The following is a 23,507-nucleotide window of genomic DNA, read 5'->3' as shown; positions in this document are numbered from 1 at the left end:
GTGGAGGGGGTGAGTACTGCAGCCGCAGCCCGCCTAACCATCACACTTAGGCCCGGTGGTCATAAGGTAGTGCGGGGGTCGATGGACGCGTGGGGGGGGGGTCGATGACGCCATTGTGTCATGATTTCAGACGGTGGATAGAAACCCAGCCACATGGCAAAGTGATGTCTATTTCTTGATAAAATACCACTAAAAAAGTTATTATCCGCCATATTCATGCCGACATCTGGTGTTAGCCGATGTTTGTATCTTTTTTCAGGCTAGTAAGAGATCGGCCCAGGACTTGTGTGGCAGGAGCGACGGGAACGTGAAGGTGATTTTCCTCCGGGAGGGGAGGGACAGTTCTCTGGACTCTGGTATTTGAGACTGTAATGGTGATTAAGGGCTATACAAATAAAATGAATTGAATTGGTATGGCCGAGGCCAAAGCTGGAGACTACGTACTAGGGAAGGTGTGCTTCGCTCTCGGGTTCATTGCAATAGAACTAAAACATGCTTGATATTCTCTTCTTGACAACATTTTTTTACGTAACTATTAAATGTCTCTTGACTGTTAATGTAGGTTATAATTAGATGGCACTTGTTTGTAATTGCTAGTGTTTTGTCTTTTGTGCCTTGCCCTTTCTAGATAACGTCGGCAAACTCCCAGAGTCTGCGGGGGCGTGCTCTGAGCCTCGGTTCTCTAATGCCGCTTTTCCACCGCACATGTAGCTCGACTCGACACGACTCGACTCAACACGGTAGCAGCACGGGTCGTTTTCCACCGCAAATAGTACCTCCTGGACGTGGGCGGGGTCGGCTGCGCGAAAGGGCCGTGACGTATTTTTGTACGCGACGCAAACACCTACGCAACCCACACATGGACAGAACCCACATAACAATGGAGGACATCGATAACATTACTATTATTAGCTGGCATGTTGAAGAAGTTGAAGAAGTGGAATATGTTGGCTGCGGCGCTGCTATGGCTGTTACCAGCATGGTTGCCATGTCGCTCTCGTGACTTCGTCACACTCTCTGGCCAATCAGTGGCCGGCCGTCTGCCGACGTCACCTTTTAGCATCGGCTCAGCTCGCTTGGAACCTAGAGCGAGGCGGTACTAAAAAAAGCAGCCACTTCAGGTACCAGATACCATGTTTTCGCGGTGGAAACGCAAAAAATGCGAGCTGAGTCGAGTCGTGTCGAGCTGGTACCATGCAGTGGAAAAGCGGCATAAGTGACCAACCAGTACAACAGGATAATCTGATTGGCCAGCTCGACACAGAAGCTTCTAGAACCCTAATATCCACACAAGATGTAGCCATCTAGGACAAAAAGTATTGTTGAAAGCAAATGTATTTAATGTTTTCTTATTGAAGCATTCATACATTTAAAGGAAAAATGCTTTTGTTGGTGTTTATGTTTATGCATGAATGTCTATGTTTACAGTGTGCATTAAAAAACCATAGAAAACTACAAATTTGTGTCATAATTTAACAAGCCCTCAAAACATATCAAGGAAAGTGATTACAAACTTAAAATGGTATGCCTATTGACCCCAGAAGAAAATGTGAATTCAAGGTTTAATTTCTGCCTTGTTCTCGGATAGATGTCTGGAGTGATCTGTTGGTTTTCAGGAACTTTCATCCTGAAATCTGGAGGTCTGTCCCGATCAGTATGTAGCCCTGGACCCAAACACACAAAAGCAAGAGTTACCAAAGAGTGACGCAGCAGGCTAGTGCTCACCCTGATCATGACGTCACATCCAGCACCTGGCACAGTGGCCAGCTTAGTCCAATCTCAGTTCTAATAGAAGCCGGGTGGGGGAACTGAATGTGGAAGGAATTTGGTAGTTAGTTCCCCCTCCCAGCCACATTCAAAAAAGGGTGGCCGCTAGGTGACTAAGCCTGTGTTGTGCGGGGTCATGAGGGGTGGTGTGAAGGATTGGCTGGAGGTTGTCTGACCTTCAGGACTTGCAGCTGGGTGTTTGTCAGGTTGATTTTCCCCAGGCTGGGTAGAGGGAAGCCCTCCTTTAGTCTCACTGTGGAGGAAAATATTCAGTAATGGTCACTAATTAGTTAGTTTTTTGGGGATTCTAGGTTGTTTATCAAACTACTCTCTCACACGTAGGATTTCGTGCAATTTATAGATCACTTTGTAAACCCTAGAAATATTTTTATTTACTAATTTTCTAAACACCCTTTTGCTGGACACTGAGAATAATTAAATTTGTGCTCTTTAACTATATATGATGCATACAAATATAAAGATGATCATGAATGAGGTAGAGGTGTATCTAGTCTCACTGCAGTATGGATAATTGATGTTCCCTCTGCTCTTGTATTGTAGCGTGATTGACGTTCTCACCGTTAACTCGGGGTAAAACCGCCACCTTCAGGACAATTTGGAAGATGTTATGAAGGGGTCCGACCTATTGGGTTTACAGCTGGTTAATCACGATGTAAACGCACAGGTCACTGAAGTATGTGGTTTACTCACTAATGACTAATCTATCTAGAGACAACATCTATTTGGGCATGACCAAAGCATTTTCAAATGTGTACTAGCATATACAATTAGTAAGTGTATGCCTTTAGACTATTAAAGAGCAAAAGGCCAACCAATCGAATAAGGAGGACTTTTTCCCCAATTAGTTAAATGGCATATCTAGAATCTATAACTTGTAGGGTGAGGAGGGTTGCAGACTGCCTTGATTCATAGTTGTATTCATACTGGGACCACCCCTTATAGATGCCTCAGATGATCACTCCAAATGTCATTTATTTATCCATCCAACAGTACATGTGGTCCACTTACCTGGAAGTCCCCAACATAGCTTTTCCCCAGGGACATGTCCAACCTGTATACATTGGAGATGGCAATAATATGATGCAATGAAATCTGTGGCTTGTTTTTACTAGTTATACCTCGTGGTTATATTATTGTATTTACTGACTTGTTTAAGTTGACCGCTCCCGCCAGTTTATTCCCGACCACGTTGACACGTGCGCCGACACTAGAATCCTATTGCAGACAACACATGACCCACATTCCTGAAACACTTTGGTTTCTCTACCTTCTATATTTTCTAAAGCTAATTTTTTGGATTCCATGAAAGACAGAAGTCCAGCAAGACTGGGCTTTTGTATAAGGAGATCTAATTGTTGTATGGTGGCCTTGTTTTGAAACCCGAGTCTCTGTAATAAGACTAGGCTGTTTTTTGTAATTGGCCAGCAAGATAAATGGGTTGGGCCAGACACTGTTTGATGAGGTCTTCAACAGTAATGTTGTCAGCGAGGCCAGTACTATCCTAGCCTGCCCTCCCCTGCTAGGAGAATTTCATATCTCGCCTTATCTCTCAACACATATCCACATAAATGTGATTGTGTGTTTCTTATTTCAACACATAACCAGATGTGTTGATATATGTTGGGTTTATATTATGGTTTCTGCCGCAGAAAGATTTCCCTTCAGGGATAATTCATTTTGATTATAAACCTACTAACCCTTGATATTCAGTTTTGAATTTTGTATTTGTTTCTTTTAAACCCATACTACAACCTTTACAGCGTTTTAACTCAATCAGACCAATTGACAGTTACTGCACGGGGTCATTTTTAGTGAACCTACCACGTTGAGCACGAAAAGGGGGGCGAGAGATGTGTTAGCGAGGATGGCGTAGGCTGTCAGGGAGCTGATGGCGTCCACAGTCACGTTGTTGGCCTCTATGTTGAAGAGGGGATCCTTCGCCGTCTTCACCTGGAGCACCATCATCAGACCTGGGAACAGCTTGGCGATCTACAACAATCACCAAGATCATATTTGCCATCACAATAGACTTATAACACTTAACATGTGGGAAATGTGAATTCACACTTATTGTAGATATGCATTTCCTTCTACTTTTCCTACTCCACCTAAATTCATGTTAAGATTGAATTGCCATTTACTTGTATGTATAATGCTGTTATATGTTTAATGTACCTTTTCATGTAACATTACTTTGTATGTATGTTTCTGGAATGTTATATTCCATTCATATAAGTTACATGCATAGTTTTGAGTTGTGCCTGGTGTTATATCTTCATCTTCAAAGTAAAGACCGACTTTGAATTGTGTGATTCTTCCCTCACCTGTGGAATGAACGCTCCAAACGTTCTGGTGGTCAGACGAAAAGGAGAACTTGGAGGAATCTGTTGAAACAAAGACAGACATCAAAAGGTGGGGCTGTGTCAATCTCTGGAAAAAAACATGGACATTTCCCTTCTGAGTATTTTCCTGAATCCCAAACTTTTAGAATCTCCCAGAATTCCTAAATCTGTAGTCATTATCTCACCATGTCATCGGTGATGTTGAGGCTCAGGGTGCCGGCCTTGTTATACACAAAGCTGGCGGAGTTGGCGGTGAAGACGGACAGGCCGATGTAGAGCATGCTCTGCTCCTGGTTGGGGAGGAAGAAGGGAGCGGGGGAGAAGGGGGGCTCCATGTGGTGGCCGATGTTGTAGAACTCACCCTGGAGGAAAGATGTGTTTAAACCTGGTTCTCATGTAGAGGGAAGGCAGTGGTGGTGTAGTGGAGAGGTAACATGTAGATTATGCAGAGTAATGTCCCTGGCACTTCATAGTTTTATCCACTTATATGAATTTGTCATGTAGATGGACATTTATTGCTTGATAACAAACTTCTTGAGTTGAATCTGGAAAGTCTAGCAATCTTACTGTTTGATTCAAATTAATTCCAGTATTGGAGCTGAATTGGTATTACATTGGCCTTGACTCATTTATGTGACCTCACATACAGGTCATACTCAGAAAATTAGAATATCGTGCAAAAGTTCATTTATTTCAGTAATCCAACTTAAAAGGCCAAACTAATACATTATGTAGACTCATTACATGCAAGTAGAGATATTCCAATCCTTTATTTGTTATAATTGAAGATTTTGGTTTACAGCTTATGAAAACCCAAAATCCAAAATCTCAGAAAATTTGAATATTACATGAAATCAATAAAAGGATTTTAAATAAAGAAATGTTGGCCCTATGAAAAGTATAATCATGCATAGGTACTCAGTACTTGGTTTGGGCCCCTTTTGCATGAATTACTGCCTTAATGCGGCGTGGCATGGATGCCATCAGCCTTTGGCACTGCTGAGGTGTTATGGATGACCAGGATGCTTCAATAGCAGCCTTCAGCTCTTTGGCATTGTTCGGTCTCATGTCTTTCATCTTTCTCTTGGTTCAGGTCAGGCGAGTTTGCTGGCCAATCAAGGATGGTAATCCCATGGTCATTGAACCAGGTTTTTGTAGTTTTGGCAGTGTGGGCAGGTGCCAAGTCCTGCTGGAAAATGAAGGCAGCATCCCCATAAAGATGGTCCGCTGAAGAAAGCATGAAGTGCATGAAGTTTCTCCAGACTCTGGGACCTTGGTTTCCAAATGAGATACAAAATTTGCTCTCATCCGAAAAGAGGACTTTCGGATGAATTTGCCGTCATCCGAAAACTGGTCTGTTGAGCATGGTCTGTATTTTTTTCTTTAGCCCAGGTAAGACGCTTCTGACGTTGTTTTTTGTTCAGGAGCGGCTTGACAAGAGGAATACAACATTTAAAGCCCATTTCACAGATTAGTTTGTGTGTGGTGGCACTTGATACACTCACCCCAGCCTCAGTCCAGTGCTTGTGAAGCTCTCCAACACTTTTGAAAGGCCTTTTGCGCACAATCCTCTCCAGGCTGCGGTCATCCCTGCTGCTTGTGCACCTTTTTCTTCCACACTTTGCCCTTCCACTTAACTTTCTATTAATGTGCTTTGATACAGCACTTTGCAAACATCCAACTTCTTTTGCAATTACCTTCTGAGGCTTTCCCTCCTTGTGGAGGGTGTCAATGATAGTTTTCTGCACAACTGTCAGGTCAGCAGTCTTCCCCATGATTGTGAATCCTACTGAAGCAGCCTGAGAGACCATTTGAAGGCCCTGGAACTCTTTCCAGGTGTTTTGGATTAATTAGCTGATTAGAATGTGACACTTTGAGCCTACAATATGGAACCTTTTCACAATATTCTAATTTTCTGAGATTTTGAATTTGGGGTTTTCATAAATTGTAAGCAATAATCTTCAAAATTATAACAAATAAAGGATTGGAATATCTCTCTTTGCATGTAATGAGTCTATATAATGTATTAGTTTGGCCTTTTAAGTTGAATTACTGAAATAAATGAACTTTCACATGATATTCTAATTTTCTGAGAACGACCTAATTTACCTTGATTTTTTTGAAAGCCAGACCAGGATGAACTCACCTTCAGGTTTAATCCTATGGAGGAGTTTGAAATCTCCGGGGAGGACACCATGGGATACGCAATCTCTGCATAGCGGTCCAACGGGGCCAGAACTGAAGGATAAGAAACATTCACATTATCCAGCAACAAAAATAGATGATGTGGATATTATTGTTGAGGTTTCATTAGTAACAGTTTACCGTTGAGGGTCTTCAGGAATTGGTTCATGCTAGATACCGATTCTGCCACCAGAGGGCATATCTGCAATGCAAAAGAGCACACATTGGGTCTTTTAAACGCAGGAATGTTTATATTGATGGATAGAAATAATGTGTGTAATACTATCTTCTGCAACACAACAATTACATTTCCAGAAACAAATCTGCAACAAAAACCCTTTGCCTTTTTGCCAAGGGCAACAAAACTTGAGACTTCTAATTGAATAACGTCCAGTTTACATTTGATCCAAAAGGCACCATCCATCACCCCTTTATGAGTTTTACTTGAAATACATGTACTGTCCCTTTTATGAAAGAGTATCGGAGACCAAAAAAAAACAATTTTCTCACCTGTTTCTGCAATGAGCTGCACAATCCTTTTTCAATAAAGCGGGTGAAAAGATTGTACAGCCAGCTTAAAAAAACACATTGTCCGAATGATTAACAGAAGCATCACAGGTTAGACAAAGTAAATCCATCCTCTTTTATCTCCCTGCCTTGGAAGTATAGGAGGTGGTTGGTCCTAACCTGCAATGTGTCAGACAGGATGACTCCACAATGATGGACTGGCAACACCTACAGCCAATGCTGGCCCCCCAATGACCCCCATTACTGCTTGGGTGTGGCGGGTTTGGTCTGAGAACTTGCATGAACATGGAACAGAACACCTCCATGATTCAAACCAGTGGCCCCAAGCTAATGGTCATTTCTATTCCCTATCCATTCAGTTTGTTTCAGCGAATGCTAGTTTCCTCATTAACTCAGAATGAATTCCAGTCAATTCATTCACAGGTCCTTAATGGACACATAGGGGTTGGGCAACTCGCTCAGGGACACCAAAAATTACCTGCAGAAATTTGGGATGGAACCTGCTACCTTTTCAGCTGGGAGCCAAACACCCTCAAACCACTGCCCTATCCTGGCCCTGCAATCCAAAAATCACAACACAACCGAGTCACCGTTGTGTTTACTGAGAAGTGTTCTCACCTGGCACCTCCGTGGAACTTGATGCTAACCCCCCCCAGTGTGGTGGCGCAGCTGGCCACCGCCACGGCCGGGCGGCCCGTCTCGTCGCTGCGGAGGGAGATACTGGTGGTGATGCTCAGGGACTTGATGGCCAGGTCGAAGGAGCCACTGTCCTTTCTGTTCAGAACCAAGGGGGGAAGAGCAAAATAAATTCATCATGTTGTTGAGAGGATATTAAAATGAGGGGAAGGATATTCCTTTCACAGATTAGAGGATCGTAAAGTGTAGCGACTGCTTACTATCCCTTGCTTAACAAGGGTTGCATTTCTTTGGCCGGATGAGATGAGGGTAAAGGAAAGTCTAGCATCCGGTGGCCTTGACCCCCTGACAAGAGGTCCTGGGTTGCTTAAATCATCAACCTTTAGGCCTATAAGAGCATGATGCCCTAACAGTTACATCAATGAGTGTATCTAATATTTACCTTTATCTTAAATAGAAGAGACCAGACAAATGACGATATGTGGCTGTTAACGGCTGCAGTTGTCCTACTTACATGAATCTCAAGTACTTCACCCTCCACTTCCCATGGAGGCTGAGAAAGGCGTTAGTGATGGTCATGGTGAAGCCAGTCCCTGGCACCAGACCTATTGCCGAGCTGGGTAGACCCAGCTTCACAATACGCATTCTGAATTACACCGGAAGAAAAGGGGAAAATAACTGCCTTTGTCGCATAACAAAACTATATCGTAACGTATAGTGGAACTGTAGGGTGAGGGGGGGGTGGTTTGGGATTGATTAAGTGATAAAGGGCTATACAAATACAACAGATAGTGTAGGTCTTAGTCTCTCATCAATGAATGAAGAAATTATTCTGATTCTAATCAAATCAAAGACGTAGACAAAGTTAAGTGAACGTGGCAATGTCACACAGTGAAGTTGGTGTAGTGGGTGCAGAGGTGTGAGCTTCCTTGTCTTACTCGGTCAAACTGTAGTGCACCTTGCCGATGGGATCTACCCGCTCTGTCCCCGAGATATCTGGCACCTTGATGGTCATCAGTTTCTCCTGCAGAGATGCCACAAAAAGTTCTCTGCCTGGAAATGGAAAGGAATACAAAGTGTGTAGAGGTAATGTTGTGTACAGTTAAACAGGAATAGGTGTAACAATTGTAGGGGGAAAATAGCTTTTTCATAAACAGCGAAGATGATGACTGGAACCCACCGAAATCAAGTCCTTTCTGTGTCAGTTTGACCTTGACCCCCGCATTGGCGCTCAGGGAAAGCGGGATGAGAGCCAGCAGAGCCAGCCATCGCCATGGGAACATCTTGAGCTCTGACACGCAGAGAAAAGAATACAGCATCAATAGAGAACAAGAGTACAGCAGGGAGAGCACTATGCACTGCTGCGTTCTGTATCTACATATTGATGGATTTGAAGGCTCTTGTTGTGGAAGCGGACACTGAAGGTGTGCTTAATGTAAGTTTACGTTCTGATTGAATGGTAAATTCTGTATATTGTTTATTGTTGTTTTTATTCATGTCTTTATATTTGTGAACAATTCTGTATAGCAGCCAATTTTGCATAAAACATGTTGAAAAAATAATAATGGGGGTTTAACAGTGTTTGAGTGGATCTTGGGGGTCCTCACCAAAACAATACGGCGGATGTTCATGCAAAGCCTGCATAGAAGCAGTCTCTCAGGACTACTAATTGGGTCACATGACCCATGACAAGCCAGAAGACCAACTGCCATTTTATTAAATTAATGTAGATTAAAGTCAGCTGGAAAAAGACAGCTTATTCATTTATCCCGCTGCCGTTTGGGTATTTCCGTAACTCTATTTGACCATTCCACTCGTGTGCAGAAAATAGCAGTTTGAAAGTTTAGCCTATAACTTTTTGCGGTTTCACACAGACGGGCACAAGACCATCAAGGTTCATGAAATACTTGTTTGTTGCTCAAATTTCACTTAAACAAGTTTGAATGAAAATGTAAATGGATGAGTTTCTTCAACATAGCCACTGTGCATATCATTCCGTTGATTGTTAAAATATTTGAGGCCAACAGGTTTCATTGTGAATGAACTAAAGTATGCAGTGAGGCTACTCAGAAAATATGATCTGGAGTGTAAACTATGAGAAAACATTCAGGCACAAATTAAAGATACAGTCTATGATTGCATGAACCATAAAATAAAAGCCATTTTATATACTACTATTGAGATAATGTACTTGCAGAGAGGTGTAACCTTGAGGCAACTTTGGAAATCACGGAACTGATCTGGATGTGTAAACTATGAAAACGTTTTGTAACAGATGAAAGCTTGTTTATATTTTGACCTTTACCATTAAATGCCATTTTATTTACTACTATTGAGAATATATCCATGCTTAACAAACATACTCTGCATAAATCCCATGCAAGTATCTATATGGCATTAAATGTTGAAGCTAGGAAACATTTATTCTATTCATTTCTGAAAGACAAAGCTAGTCAACAACACAATGTTGCTTTCTAGAACAAATTACTAAGTCATTTTCATACCAACACTCCTGAACCTCCACAACATCAAACCAGAACAAAATGAGTGTGGTTTAAATAAGGCAGTGATTACCTGAACCAGACGCAGATTCTCTCTGAGTGGTCGTTCCTGATGTGTGACTCTGTTCTGCAGGCAGGCCGTGTGCATGGAGTCATAGACGCTGAAGGCACACGGTCATCAATTTACTTTCAACCAGGAAGTGAGTGCAGCCGTAGCACAGAATGGTGGACACTCCCATGTGTAAGCGAGACAATGAATCCTACTTCTGCTTTAATAAAGAGAAGGTGAAGTACACTCAATGTACTGAATGTACCAACAGTGGATCTTCCCCATTCGTCTACCCACGAGTTAGAGCCTATTATTGTGCAATGTTTTCCCCTTTTTTCGAATTCACGTTAAATTTAAGCCAAGCGGCCGAGATGAGTTTTCTCAGAAGGGTGGCTGGCGTCTCCCTTAAGGATAGGGTGAGAAGCTCAGCCATCCATGAGGAACTCGGATTAGAGCCGCTGCTCCTTTACTTAGAAAGGAGTCAGCTGAGGTGGTTCGGGCATCTGGTAAGGATGCCCACTGGGCGCCTCCCTTGGGAGGTGTTTCAGGCACGTCCAGTGGGGAGGAGACCTCGGGGAAGACCCCGGACTAGGTGGAGAGATTATATCTCAACACTGGCCTGGGAACGCCTCGGGATCCCCCCGTCAGAGCTGGTCAATGTGGCCCGGGAAAGGGAAGTCTGGGGCCCCCTGCTTGAGCTGCTCCCCCCGCGACCCGACCCCGGATAAGCGGACGAAGATGAGATGAGAGACGATAAATTGATGGACCCTACCTTGGACAATTAATATATCTTCTCTTGACATGCATTATACATTATGCATTGTCCTTAATTTGATGCAATCAAATATTGAACTGCATTCTCCCAGACCCTTTGGGAGATTGGAGAAAAATCAATGAATACCAAAGTTTGGCTTCACCTTAAACATTGATGAGGTTGATGCATGAGGTCACCTGAAAAGAAAGGAAGAGCAAGAGGCTATGTTTTTAAGGTTGGCATCACCTGTATTCTGGTGTTTTATTAATTTATTTCTCACAGCACTATACACATCATATCATCTTGTCTGCTAACCTTCCTTCTTCGCATATTCAGATTTTTAAAATGCAAATACTGTCTTAGATTCGGAGCATGGGTATCTCCTTTTCAGCTTCAAAGAAATCCAACAACCGTATTCTTTGATTCAAAATTGTTTCACAAATGTAGTTTGTACCCAATACGCTGACTGAACTTACAAACATCATGCAAATAGGATATACTTTTTTATTGAATCCTATATTTTTTAAGATTTTAAGATTTTTCAGAATTTTGTTTTAGGCCTAAAGGTAACCTGCTTGTTTGTAAGTCCACTTAAACCTCTTCAAAAAACAGCAGATGGATCGCTATTCTGAGAAAGTCTCATAATGTAGTTTGACCCTTTTGTGGTTTTGGTTTTAGTTTCATGACTTCACGTTGCTTCTTCATTTCTTGTGTGTGTGGAAAACATTTTGAAACGTTGCTGGGAAGCTGAGATTTCCAATGTTTCATCTTAATATCATGAAATCTCAATCAGTAAAGACCTAGTCAGCCTTGCATTTGTAACTGCATAGCTACACACATTGTGTTGCAGGCAACCTAAAACCAATTGATCTGAAAGGTCTTTCAGATGGATGGATTTGGTGTTGACCAAGGTGTCCCTCTCACATACACAAACCCACACACACACACACACACACACACACACACACACACACACACACACACACACACACACACACACATACACACGTATATATATATATATATATATATATATATATATATATATATATATATATATATATTTATATATGTATATATGTGTGTGTGTGTGTGTGTAGGTGTGTGTTTGTGAGAGAGACACCTTGGTCAACACCAAATCCACATATATATATATGTGTGTGTGTGTGTGTGTGTGCGTGGATATAGAGAAATGAATAGAAAGAGAAAACCAGCTCAATACTCCCACCGGGGCTACTATCACATACAGTTCCACAACATAACCTAGCCTCACTCTAATGTGTGATAGTCTAATCAAAAGAGAGGATGTTTTAAACTGCAGATCTGTGGGGGTTCTGAGATGTCCCTCGACATTCTGGATCAGCCACTGAAGGAGGTTGCAGGCAATGGTAAATAATGGGGAATAGAGGAAGTTAAACGGGAGGCGTCTGCTGGAATGGTAGCAGCGTGTGTCATTTATTGATTTGCCTTTAGCTCCTCTTCTTCTGAGACTGAATATAGAGCTGCCTCTGGAGGAACCTGCTGAATATTAATCGGGCATTACGGGCACCCCAACGCGAACTGACGAAAATGGAGAGTTAAAGAGGTAGAGAGGTAGAGAGAGAGAGAGAGAGAGAGAGAGAGAGAGAGAGAGAGAGAGAGAGAGAGAGAGAGAGACAGAGAGAGAGAGAAAGAGAGAGAGAGAGAGAGAGAGAGAGAACGCGCACGAGAGCGACAGAGTGTGAATACATAATTCCTTTTATTGTCATTGCACAGAGTACAGCTGAATTGTGTCAGAATGGAGCATTCCCACACATCGAACAGCAATTAAAAAAAAGAGAAAATCATTCGACCAATTTAAGGTGCTTATATATAAGCAGAATCAGACCTTGCTGTAACCTATACAACAATAACATATACAACAATATAACAATATGATAGCAGCTGAAAAATAGGGAGCTGAGGGAGGAGAGATGTAGAGAGGGAGAGATGGAGAGAGGGAGAGATGGAGAGAGGGAGAGATGGAGGGAGGGAGAGAGGGAGATGGAGGGAGGGAGAGAGGGAGAGATGGAGGGAGGGAGAGATGGAGAGAGGGAGAGATGGAGAGAGGGAGAGATGGAGAGAGGGAGAGATGGAGAGAGGGAGAGATGGAGAGATGGAGGGAGGGAGAGATGGAGGGAGGGAGGTGCAATGGTAGAAGAGAGAGAAAGAGGGAGATGAGGGTGGGCGAACTCAAGCATAGCGGCGGAGGAGTGTGTGGTGCGATAAGAGAGGGAAACAACTCAGAAGAAAAACATCTTAAAAATAAACAGAAGGAGAGAGAGAGAAGGAAAAGGAGAACAGAAGAGAAAGACGGAGAGTGGCCGACCTCGTGGGAAAAAGCAGTGTTTTACAGTGTGAGGGGGCTGATGTTATGAGGACTTCTGCTGCCTGAGTATACTCATTATATACTCTAAACATAGGGGCTCTGCAGTTTGACCAGTTTAGGTTCTTCCAGTTGATGTTGTGTTTATTTACAGGCACTGGCTACTCTACAACTGGAAGTTGGGGATATTTGTACAAAGTTTTGATCTTGTTTTGTGTTTGGAGTACGATCCCATCGGGGAGGCACAGGAGTTGTTGTGGTGTAGTGGAGACTGTGGAGCTCGAGAATGAATGGTGTAGTGTTTAGAGAGGCATGAAAAGGAGCTATGTTGCCCAGAGACAAGGACTATCTGTAGGCTCCCTGCATCATGCAGCTGTGATGCTGGGCCCACATCCATGGCCTCTGCTCCATCCAACCGTCTGCCCATCAACCATCCATCCACTACATCTGTCCAGCCATCCGCATCTCCATCCATCCATCCATCCAGCCCTCCCTCCATCTGTTCCTCCATCCAGTACATCTGTCCATACATGTATCCATGCATACATCTGTCCATCAATCTCTCCATCCATCTATCCATCCATCCATCTGTCCATCCATCTGTCCATCCATCTGTCCATCCATCCATCCATCTGTCCATCTATGTGTTCATCTCTCCATCCCTTCATCAATTGTTTTTACAGTTTTTTTCAATTGCTTAAGCACGATTTTCAAAACAGGGCCCGTTTTTTCAAAAAACTAAACACAATTAGCACAACCACACACACACAATCATATGAACAACTCAGACCCTTTGCAAAATGAAACACTCTCGTCAAGACTATACACACATTTATCAAAACCATATTTTGTCACTATATGAAACACGCATGCTTCAAATGCCTTAATTCTATCGGAACCAGTTAAACAGTGCTGTTACTAACACTTTTAGCAATTCTCAGTGATTAGAGTACTGTTTATGAAGTACACATCCATCGAAACGTCCTTATGACAGATACCAGATGATTTATATCTGCTAAGATCTGGCTTAACTCTTAGTCCAGCCTCCCTCAGCGTCAATCCATGGTTCAGGACATGGTCGATCAGGGTTGCGAATTTCATTTGATAAATTTGGTCCTGTGTATTTGTGTGCACGCAAGTTGATGTGTAGGTTTGTGTGTAGGTGTGTAGGTGTGCGTGTGTGTGTGTGTGTGTGTGTGTGTGTGTGTGTGTGTGTGTGTGTGTGTGTGTGCATACAAGTGTGTGCATGTGTTTAGTTTTGTGTCAACGTGTGTGTGTGTGTGTGTGTATGTGTGTGTGACTGCACTGAGCGGTGTGTGCATGTGTGTTGCTGTGCGTCTAAGTGTGGGTGCAAGCCTTTGTTTGAGTGTGTGTGTGTGTGTGTGCCTGCGTGCATGTGTGCATCCCTGTACTGAGAGAGAGAGAGAGAGAGAGAGAGAGAGAGAGAGAGAGAGAGAGAGAGAGAGAGAGAGAGAGAGAGAGAGAGAGAGCACAAGAGAGTTAATTTCGTTCTCTTCTTCGAGCACATTCTCCTCCTGTTTAAGGTCTTCCTCTTCCTCCACCTCTACGTCTGGCTGGGCCTCCGCCTCTTCCTCTCCCTGAACCTCCTTCTTCTCCTCCGTGGATTTCCCCTCTCACCCTCACTATTCTTCTGACTCCCCCCATTTTGGTTTCAGTAAAGGCAGGTGAACTTACCTGCTGTATTTGTATAGCGCTTGAACTGATTGGTGTGTCTGTCACGTTAAAATTGTACCGGGGGCGAAAATTGTACCGGCCTACGTCATCGTTTGTTTACATCCTGACAACCTGCCCGGCAACAGACGACGCGATGCAGAAAACATGTTTCCAAACGACAAAATAACATAATACAGATAGCGGATCGCTATCTGTATTATGATAGATAGCGATAACACTTGTTTTTACTTTATATTTGTATTGTATTTAATTGTTTAATCGAAACAATAAAAAAATTTGCCCGCGAAACGGGCGATCGCCTCAAATGACAAATGTTTTGCCCGCGAAACGGGCGATCGCGTCAAATGATGTAGGAGGGTTCTTGAAACATAATACAGATAACGGATCGCTAGATAACACTTGTTTTTACTTTATATTTGTATTTTATTGAATTGTTTATCTTTATCGAATTTAGCTAGTAAACTGAGTGTTTTAAGCAGGTTTCATAGTCTAGAATGTTCAAGAACCTTCCTACGTCATTTGACGCGTCATTTGACGCGATCGCCCGATTTGCGGGCAAATTTTTTTATTGTTTCGATTAAACAATTAAATACAATACAAATATAAAGTAAAAACAAGTGTTATCGCTATCTATCATAATACAGATAGCGATCCGCTATCTGTATTATGTTATTTCGTCGTTTGGAAACATGTTTTCTGCATCGCGTCGTCTGTTGCCGGGCAGGTTGTCAGGTTGTCAGGATGTAAACAAACGATGACGTAGGCCGGTATTTTTCGCCCCCGGTACAATTTTAACGTGACATGTCCACAACAATCGTAAAGAACAGTTTTTTACGATTGCATTAACACTAAAATCAAAAGTATCACACAATTATCCAACGATTACACTCAAGAAGCAAAACCTTGGCCCCAATGCACCACTATAAGCACAATGTCAGCCTCACACCTTTTGCAAAGCAATACGTAAAAAGAGATTTGAAAACACTAAACACACTTGCATACATTAGACACATTTGTATATCAGGATGACACTTCCTTGCAATTACAAAGCTCTGACTGTCAAATGGTACGCAAGAGGTACGCAAACACATGCTTGCTCACAGTTTTTTTCAATGCTTAAGCAGGGCCGGTTTTTTTAAAGCACTTCACACAATTAGCACAACCACACACAATCAGCAGAACACCTCAGACCCTTTGCAAAATGAAACACACACTTTGTCTCCATATGAAACACACACGTTTCAAATGGCTTAATCCTGTCTGAACCAGTTAAAAACTGCTTATTTAGTTGTCTGAGAACATCAATGACAAGACCAGCAATTTCTAAGTCTTCCTCTTCCTTGCTTATGCTTGATACCCGGCCAGATTCCTTTCCAAACAAAGCATATGAGTGCCTACAGATCGGAAATAGCAACCATTTCACGGTACCCAACTCTTGCAGTAGACGGACCTCATGACAGGCATGGTAACCATGTACTATTATTGTGGAAAACACGGCTGCTATCCGATGCAATAGCATGGCGGTCGAATGGTGTTGTCAATGTTTTTTTGTCCATGTCAATGACGTCTACAATTCTAACCCATTTCAGTGAAGGTTCAGTGGAGGCTGATGACTTATGGATTACAGGCTCCATAAAATGTACATTAGTCCTTAACTGGCCCACTCTAACGACTACCTTGTGATTTGGCGCTGTGTTTCTACTCTTGTCTTCGTTTCGTTTACCGTAGAGATATCATTAGGAGGAATCCCTTCCCTGCTGTTTCAATTCTGTTTCTCTGCCACAAATATTTATTTTAGCTCCAATTTGTATTCCCTGTAGTAACCCTGAATATAGCGCACCATTTCAGATTCAACATGTTGAAAGTTCCACGTTGAATTGGACAGTTGGAATATATTCACTATTCCTGTGTGGATAATAATATATTAAAAGAAGATTAGAATCCATTTTCTGTCGTAAAAACCTCCGGGCAAAAACTGCCCTTAGGTCCACAAAGAAACTAATAATAGCACACTCTATGTGACACGCGCACACTTACGCCGCTGTCGTGGGTTGCACTGTTGTTCTATTATGTTGCATCAAATGTTACATCAGTCATATAATATAAACTGCATTTTGAGAGAATGTTAACACTTTATAAAGAAGATTTAATTTCAGTTTCACATAGACTCCATAACATATATTTCGTGCCACATTTGCCTCTGTTGTATAGTGCCACCATGAGTGCAGAACATGAATTCCTATTGCTACTTCCTACGCTCTATCAAATCATCCAACTAACCTGGAGAAACGAGTTACTCCAGTTGAGTTGTAAGCTTTTATAGTTCATAGTTTCAAGCCTTCTACCTGTTACTAATATAATTCACATTACAAACATAATTTCACCTTCAAGCCCAGAACCTGTGTATGAGAATGTATTCTCAGGCTTAGTCTCTGATCCAGTTTGGTACAGTTAATCCCATGGTCACGCATGCTTGCGCGTGACCTAAACAAGATGAATGAAGATATGAAACAAGAATAATCTAGCGCACATATACTGGAGACTGTTATTATTTGGATAATGGGTCTATTTACTGCTTTTATAGACATCGTGGGCGGGTTGGTGGCAGAAGCAGTGGTGGAAAATGTCTATCATAGTTTATACCCTTCCAAAAGCAGTTCAGATGATCACTATCAAACCTTTCTTAAGTATTTAGGAATATCAAACTATACAATCATCCAAACTTTAATTGTACTAACTAGAGCATATGCACACATTTACAAATTGATTTTGAACTGGAGTACTTTCATGCATTTCTTTCCATCACCGGGCATCAGTAAATGCAATGTTTTCTAAATAAATGCAAGTTATTGAAAAATAGATGCTGCAGTCCCACAGAGTCTTGCCATAAGGTTGGTTTGTACCCAACAATATATTTTTTCAATGTTGCAACCGACATAAGTGAAGATTACATTTGGAAGAAGGTTTATTATTTATTGAAAAAAAATACATTGCATTTGGTGCACGACTATGGCCCAGTAGGGACCAGCCTTACCCCATTAAATATCAATCATAGGCCAGTTAGCACAACCTCATAGCAATGTTACTGCATTATTGATGCATTATTACCATCAGTCAGTACATTAGCACAAGCAGGCCAATAAGAGCCCTTGTATATTGTGCCGGTTTCATTTTTCTCTTTGCTAGACCTTGTCTTTGTTTTCTTGGCAAGCCAGATAGAGCAGAACGTATAAGCTGCCACTTATCACATGCTTTCTCTTGATTCGTGCACCAGACACCGTCCATACCAGCCCTTCATCATCACTTGTGTTGAGCCTATAGAAATCATGCTGCCCGGGCTGGGTGTGGCGCCGTTGTGGCAGACAAGACTCCATCATACTTCAAATATCTCCGTCATGACATGGGGCAGGGCAACCGGAGTGAATGGTGTTGATGGATCCTTAATGTCCTGTCACTTCTGAGTGATGTCAAGCACCACATCCAATCAAAGGACAAACACTACTGGTACCACTTTACCATCAGTGAACCAGTTCAGATTAACACCAGGAACCATTAACATGAGTTAATGCATTAATAAGCATTATTATTTAACATAAGCACATGGGGTAGGGTTAGGGTTAGTGAGTCTGTGTTTGCTTCATCCTAACCCTATTACATAATGTATAAATGAATACCTTAGTTAACATGAACACCATTAACTTAGTTAACACAATCTCTCTTAGTATACATGAACCATTTTTCAATTATTAATAATTAGCTTAACTACCTGTTGGTTCATTTTTGGTTGATGCTTATTATTGCATTAACTAATGCTAATTGAGTACCCTTATTGTAAAGTGTCACTAAATACTTTACGAAAGGTCTACCATTAAAATCAAACACATCAAATAACTTTCTAATAATCTAAACATGAATGCATCATCAATTAAAGCTTCAGTCCTAATGACAAAGAAAACCTACAAGTGATTAAACAATTGCATGAGTCAATAGTTGCTCTCTGCTCTGATGTGATCTTGGTAGGGTGTATCTTCCCATGGAGAGGACGGGGGTGTGGCTGTTGTTACGGTGGCCACATGCTGCAGTACCGGCCCGCGGGGAGGGGTCCGGCAGGGTGGGCTTCCTGCTGGACCGCACCGCTCTGCACTGCTGCTCCTAAGTGCTCTGGGAGTGTCTGGGCCGCAGGGCTGGCTGGAACCGGCCAGGGGAGCCAGGAGCAGAGGGGCCCTTTATATAGGCCCACTGAGGGACGCAGACGGTTGCTATGGATCTCAATGCATGAGAACCATGAGACACAATCAAAACACAATTTAAGCCGATTGAATCACAGCAAAGTGGGGGAGAGCCAGAATCGCTGACGACAGCTTTAGAAATCGTAAACACAAGAGGACACTATTACGTCTGCTGTTATTGTGTTACTGTACCTCTCACAGAGATTATTTTTAATAACGTTTTGAGAACAGTTTTAATATAATTTAGGATGACTGATAGGAAAAAACTGCTGTTGGATTGCTACCAGACACTTCCCTTCCAGTTCACAACTGTTGACATATCTTATATTTCAGCTGTCTGGTCACACCCATCACCCTCTGAAAAATCTTGCCACACAAACCCTCCATGCCCAACAGTTCATACTGCATACATTTTGAACATACTATGATGATATGAACAGGTGTGGACAAGTGTTCATAATGGGGTCCACTGAAGGCTAGTGTGACCCCGGGTCCCCTTTGACAGTCCCTAGTTTTGCGTGCCTATCCCTGGCTTGAGCTGTACCCGGAAATGTCCCCATTTTTTTAATAATATATTTGAATTGATTTTGAAAAGGGAACTTTTGTTTCTTCCACATGAAAATGTATTTCTAGACAGCTGGTAATTGTTATTGTGTCTATCTGATGGGCTGTTATGTGAACTATATAGCTATTTAGGGGTTTATATAATGACTTTATATGATAAGCAGGCATGACCGATCATAAACGATAGCAAATACAATATTGAATGATACCCTATTTGTAAAGCATACTATTTTGTACTGGTATATCACAGCTTTAAACATATAATTTTTGACTACATTACTACATAAACCATGATAGGCAAAACATGAACATATCCCTTTCTTTTGTGTCAGCTTATTTATTTATTTTATATTTTTGGTGTATGAAATGCTGAACTATAAATGTCCCTTTTCATTTCTGAAATCTGGTCACCTTACTGTAGGCGCAAGCTTTCCAGATGGTCTTGAAATTGCTGTAGATGACAGATAGGGGACAGTATTCTGCCAAATCTTACCATTGCCAAACTCCAATCGTTCAAACCTTCAAATGTTATCCAATACCTGCCATCTCCTGAGCTCAGAACGCATTATGAAATGCATATGGTGCAATTTGAACAAAATAAAACAAAACTAGGAATTCATATGTTGTGAGAGTGTTTATGTTTTAATGCATGGGTTCATCTTTATAGTTCTATGTAGCTCTTGGCCTCCCTGCTGTTTTGGTTTAGGTCATCATGTCGGTTGAGGTCATCCTTATGGATGTAGCAAATAGGGAGCGAGGAGAGCCGCCTAGTCCCAGGCCCCATGTCAGCCAGGAAGTGAGGCGGTTTGGGGAGGAAGAAGAAGGGGGGCGACAGGATGCCGGAGCTCTCCTTTGAGTCTTTTCAAAAGCGCTGTGAATCACTTTTTTACGTTGGCCCGCTCTGCCTTGCTCCACTCCAGCCGCTTGCACACGCATACACACACACACACACACACACACACACACACACACACACACACACACACACACACACACACACACACACACACACACACACACACACACACACACACACACACACACAACCACACACACACACACACAAACAGGGAGAGGAAAACAGACTGTTGGGGTGTGACTGTGTTGTACACTAACGATTGAGCTGACTTTAAAATGGATGCAATGAGGATTAACAGAAGGGAAAGGCTGTGGAACTTTTGTCCGGTACACAACAAAGAAGAATGTCACCTCGTCAATGGAAACTCCACACGCAAAATTACCTCCCGATAAAGAATGACAAGTTATCCACTCCATTGTTGTCATTGTCAATGTAAACCTAAACTGGTCCTTCAACAGATTAATGAATGTGTATATGTACATTTTGAATGTATGTTGAAAGCCTTGAGTTGTGATGTTGGTTCATATTGTCTGGACAGCATCCCACCGTTCCTGTCATGTATCCTGCGTTCCTTTTAAGTTTATTGTCAAAAAGATACATGTAATGAAAGAGTAGGTAGGAGTTGAAAAGTGATTCCAGTTCCATGTCATTAAGGAGTGGGTAGGGGTAAGGGCATCTTGCTCCTACAGGTAGGTTAAAGAGTATGGGGATATATATGGGAACCTAGTATCTTTCAAACACCAGAACCACTAGGCTATCATCCCTTGCCCATCACTCAGGTGGACTCCCTCTGAGGTGGTCAACATCATCAGGGGACCATGCAGGCTTCAAACCGACTGAAGTCAGTGTAGGGTTGAACCCACATTGAACCACCCCCCCCTTACATAGATATATAAAAGTGTGATCTATAGAGGATGACAGCACCAGCAGACAGCTGACACATTGTGTGTGGATCAGGCGTACATTGTGTGTGTGTGTGTGTGTGTGTGTGTGTGTGTGTGTGTGTGTGTGTGTGTGTGTGTGTGTGTGTGTGTGTGTGTGTGTGTGCGTGTGTATCTGTGTGTGTGTGTGTGTGTGTGTGTGTGTGTGTGTATGTGATTGCCTCAAGTTCGACCAGGCCCAAAGATCCCTCAGCGAGGCATAACTCTGACGGGACAGTCTGAGGTGTGTTTATTACGGAACCACCGATTGGCCAATGAAAGGGTCAATGAGAGCGTCTGTGTGGCGAGGAACAAGCACCTTGTTGTTGGATACCATGGTGTGATTTATTTATTGAAGACATCCCTTTTTTGGCAAGGTACCCTGGGCCAAAAAACCTTCAATCACCGCAGGTCACCTTGGTGACGAAGAACCAATCGCAGATCATTCCCGACTATAGCGAGTGATGTCAGAGCCGTTGTATGACATAAACATCATATCGACGTCATGTGGGAGGGTTTGATACTCGACTTTATACCGCAAAGTGATGAGCGGGGCTGTGGATGTACTATGATGATATGAACAGGTGTGGACAAGTGTTCATAATGGGGTCCACTGAAGGCTACTGTGAACCCGGGTCCCCTTTGACAGTCCCTAGTTTTGCATGCCTATCCCTGGCTTGAGCTGTACCCGGAAATGTCCCCATTTTTTTAATAATATATTTGAATTGATTTTGAAAAGGGAACTTTTGTTTCTTCCACATGAAAATGTATTTCTAGACAGCTGGTAATTGTTATTGTGTCTATCTGATGGGCTGTTATGTATATACTAGAGCTGTCAGTTAAACGCGTTATTAACGGCGTTAACGCAAACCAAATTTAACGGCGTTAATTTTTTTATCGCGCGATTAACGCAATTATTTTATAAAAAAAAAATATATATATATATTTTTTTTCTTTGGCTCAAAACAAAGAAGCAGTAGCCTGACTGCTATGTTCAAATGACATTTGTTCAAAGCAGTCGTTTAATTGCACTGTAGGCTCTTTTTTTGTATCGTCCTGTTTTGATCAGTGTATAAAAGTGTAAAAATCATTTGCACAAGGCAAGCCGATGCACTTCACCATGTTGATAAGAGAATTAAAATGAGAAGAATTATGGGACAAAAAAATCAAGGGATATTTAGCATAGAAAAATAATCTGTGATTAATTGCGATTAATTAGAGTTAACTATGACATTAATGCGATTAATCACGATTAAATATTTTAATCGCTTGACAGCTACCGCAAAGTGATGAGCGGGGCTGTGGATGCGGGCAGAAACACAGCGGGTCTCTTGACGCCTCGCGCCTCTGCTCAAACTGATTGTACTTATTCACAAAAGGTCTGTGCAAACGTTTAAGATTCACGTCATTTGTCCAAACAATAATAATAGATGTGGATCAAACAAGAGAAGTTGAAGTTATTAATAATGCATATCACTTATATGAGTGAATATTGTGTAAATATGTGGAATTTGGATGGATACTAATCAACATGTACACTATATATATTATATATGTATATACTTATTGTGGTATTGAGCTAAAAGTAGAACTTGCTATAGACCATCATTAAATACAGCTAAACAATGTGAAGAGAGAAGGGGGGGGGGATTTAGTTAACACTGATCAGTCAAATCCTATATGCAATGGGTCTATTTCATTCACATTTTAAACCACGAAAAATATGTTGTTTCCGATACATGGAAGAAGGTCAATTCCACGACATCGTGTTACTCAACACAGTTGGCGCTGCGTCGTTAATTAACTTCTCGACATTTCCTCTGTAATGCTGATGGCAGCCTTGATGGGTCTCTCTGCAGCCTTTGTGATAGCAGCCTCTGATCACTGTATGTAAACTAGACAATTACAGAAAAACAAATCTCATGCAGCCTTGGTGATTAAATCAAAAGGTTGTGTGTGTATGCGTGTGTGTGCGTGTGTGTGCGTGTGTGTGCGTGTGTGTGCGTGTGTGTGTGTGTGTGTGTGTGTGTGTGTGTGTGTGTGTGTGTGTGTGTGTGTGTGTGTGTGTGTGTGTGTGGTTGTGTGCGGTGTGTATCACGGTACACCAGGTACCG

At 42.1% G+C, this 23,507-nt stretch overlaps 1 protein-coding gene across 2 annotated transcripts; it reads right to left on the bottom strand.

The window, feature by feature from the left end:
- Window positions 1-1,317: 1,317 nt before the first annotated feature.
- Window positions 1,318-10,207, bottom strand: LOC115556844 (bactericidal permeability-increasing protein). Of its 2 annotated transcripts, XM_030374233.1 has the most exons (16): window positions 10,053-10,206; window positions 8,659-8,769; window positions 8,417-8,531; window positions 7,993-8,124; window positions 7,461-7,616; window positions 6,825-6,888; window positions 6,456-6,516; window positions 6,277-6,368; window positions 4,316-4,492; window positions 4,113-4,172; window positions 3,610-3,777; window positions 2,936-3,003; window positions 2,797-2,839; window positions 2,347-2,410; window positions 1,944-2,020; window positions 1,318-1,664 (listed from the first exon to the last, which is right to left on the bottom strand). In XM_030374233.1, exons 2-16 carry the CDS (start codon window positions 8,759-8,761, stop codon window positions 1,623-1,625), a joined length of 1,422 nt encoding a protein of 473 aa, XP_030230093.1. In that variant the 5' UTR covers window positions 8,762-8,769; window positions 10,053-10,206; the 3' UTR covers window positions 1,318-1,622. The 2 variants fall into 2 exon arrangements, with proteins under 2 accessions (XP_030230093.1, XP_030230094.1); XM_030374234.1 differs by lacking the exon at window positions 4,316-4,492 and having other exon boundaries at window positions 10,053-10,207.
- Between the last annotated feature and the right edge of the window lie 13,300 nt (window positions 10,208-23,507).

Source organism: Gadus morhua, chromosome 13 (genome assembly GCF_902167405.1).
Source record: "Gadus morhua chromosome 13, gadMor3.0, whole genome shotgun sequence".
NCBI classification, from domain to species: domain Eukaryota; kingdom Metazoa; phylum Chordata; class Actinopteri; order Gadiformes; family Gadidae; genus Gadus; species Gadus morhua.
This window is presented reverse-complemented; position numbering and strand designations above follow the sequence as displayed.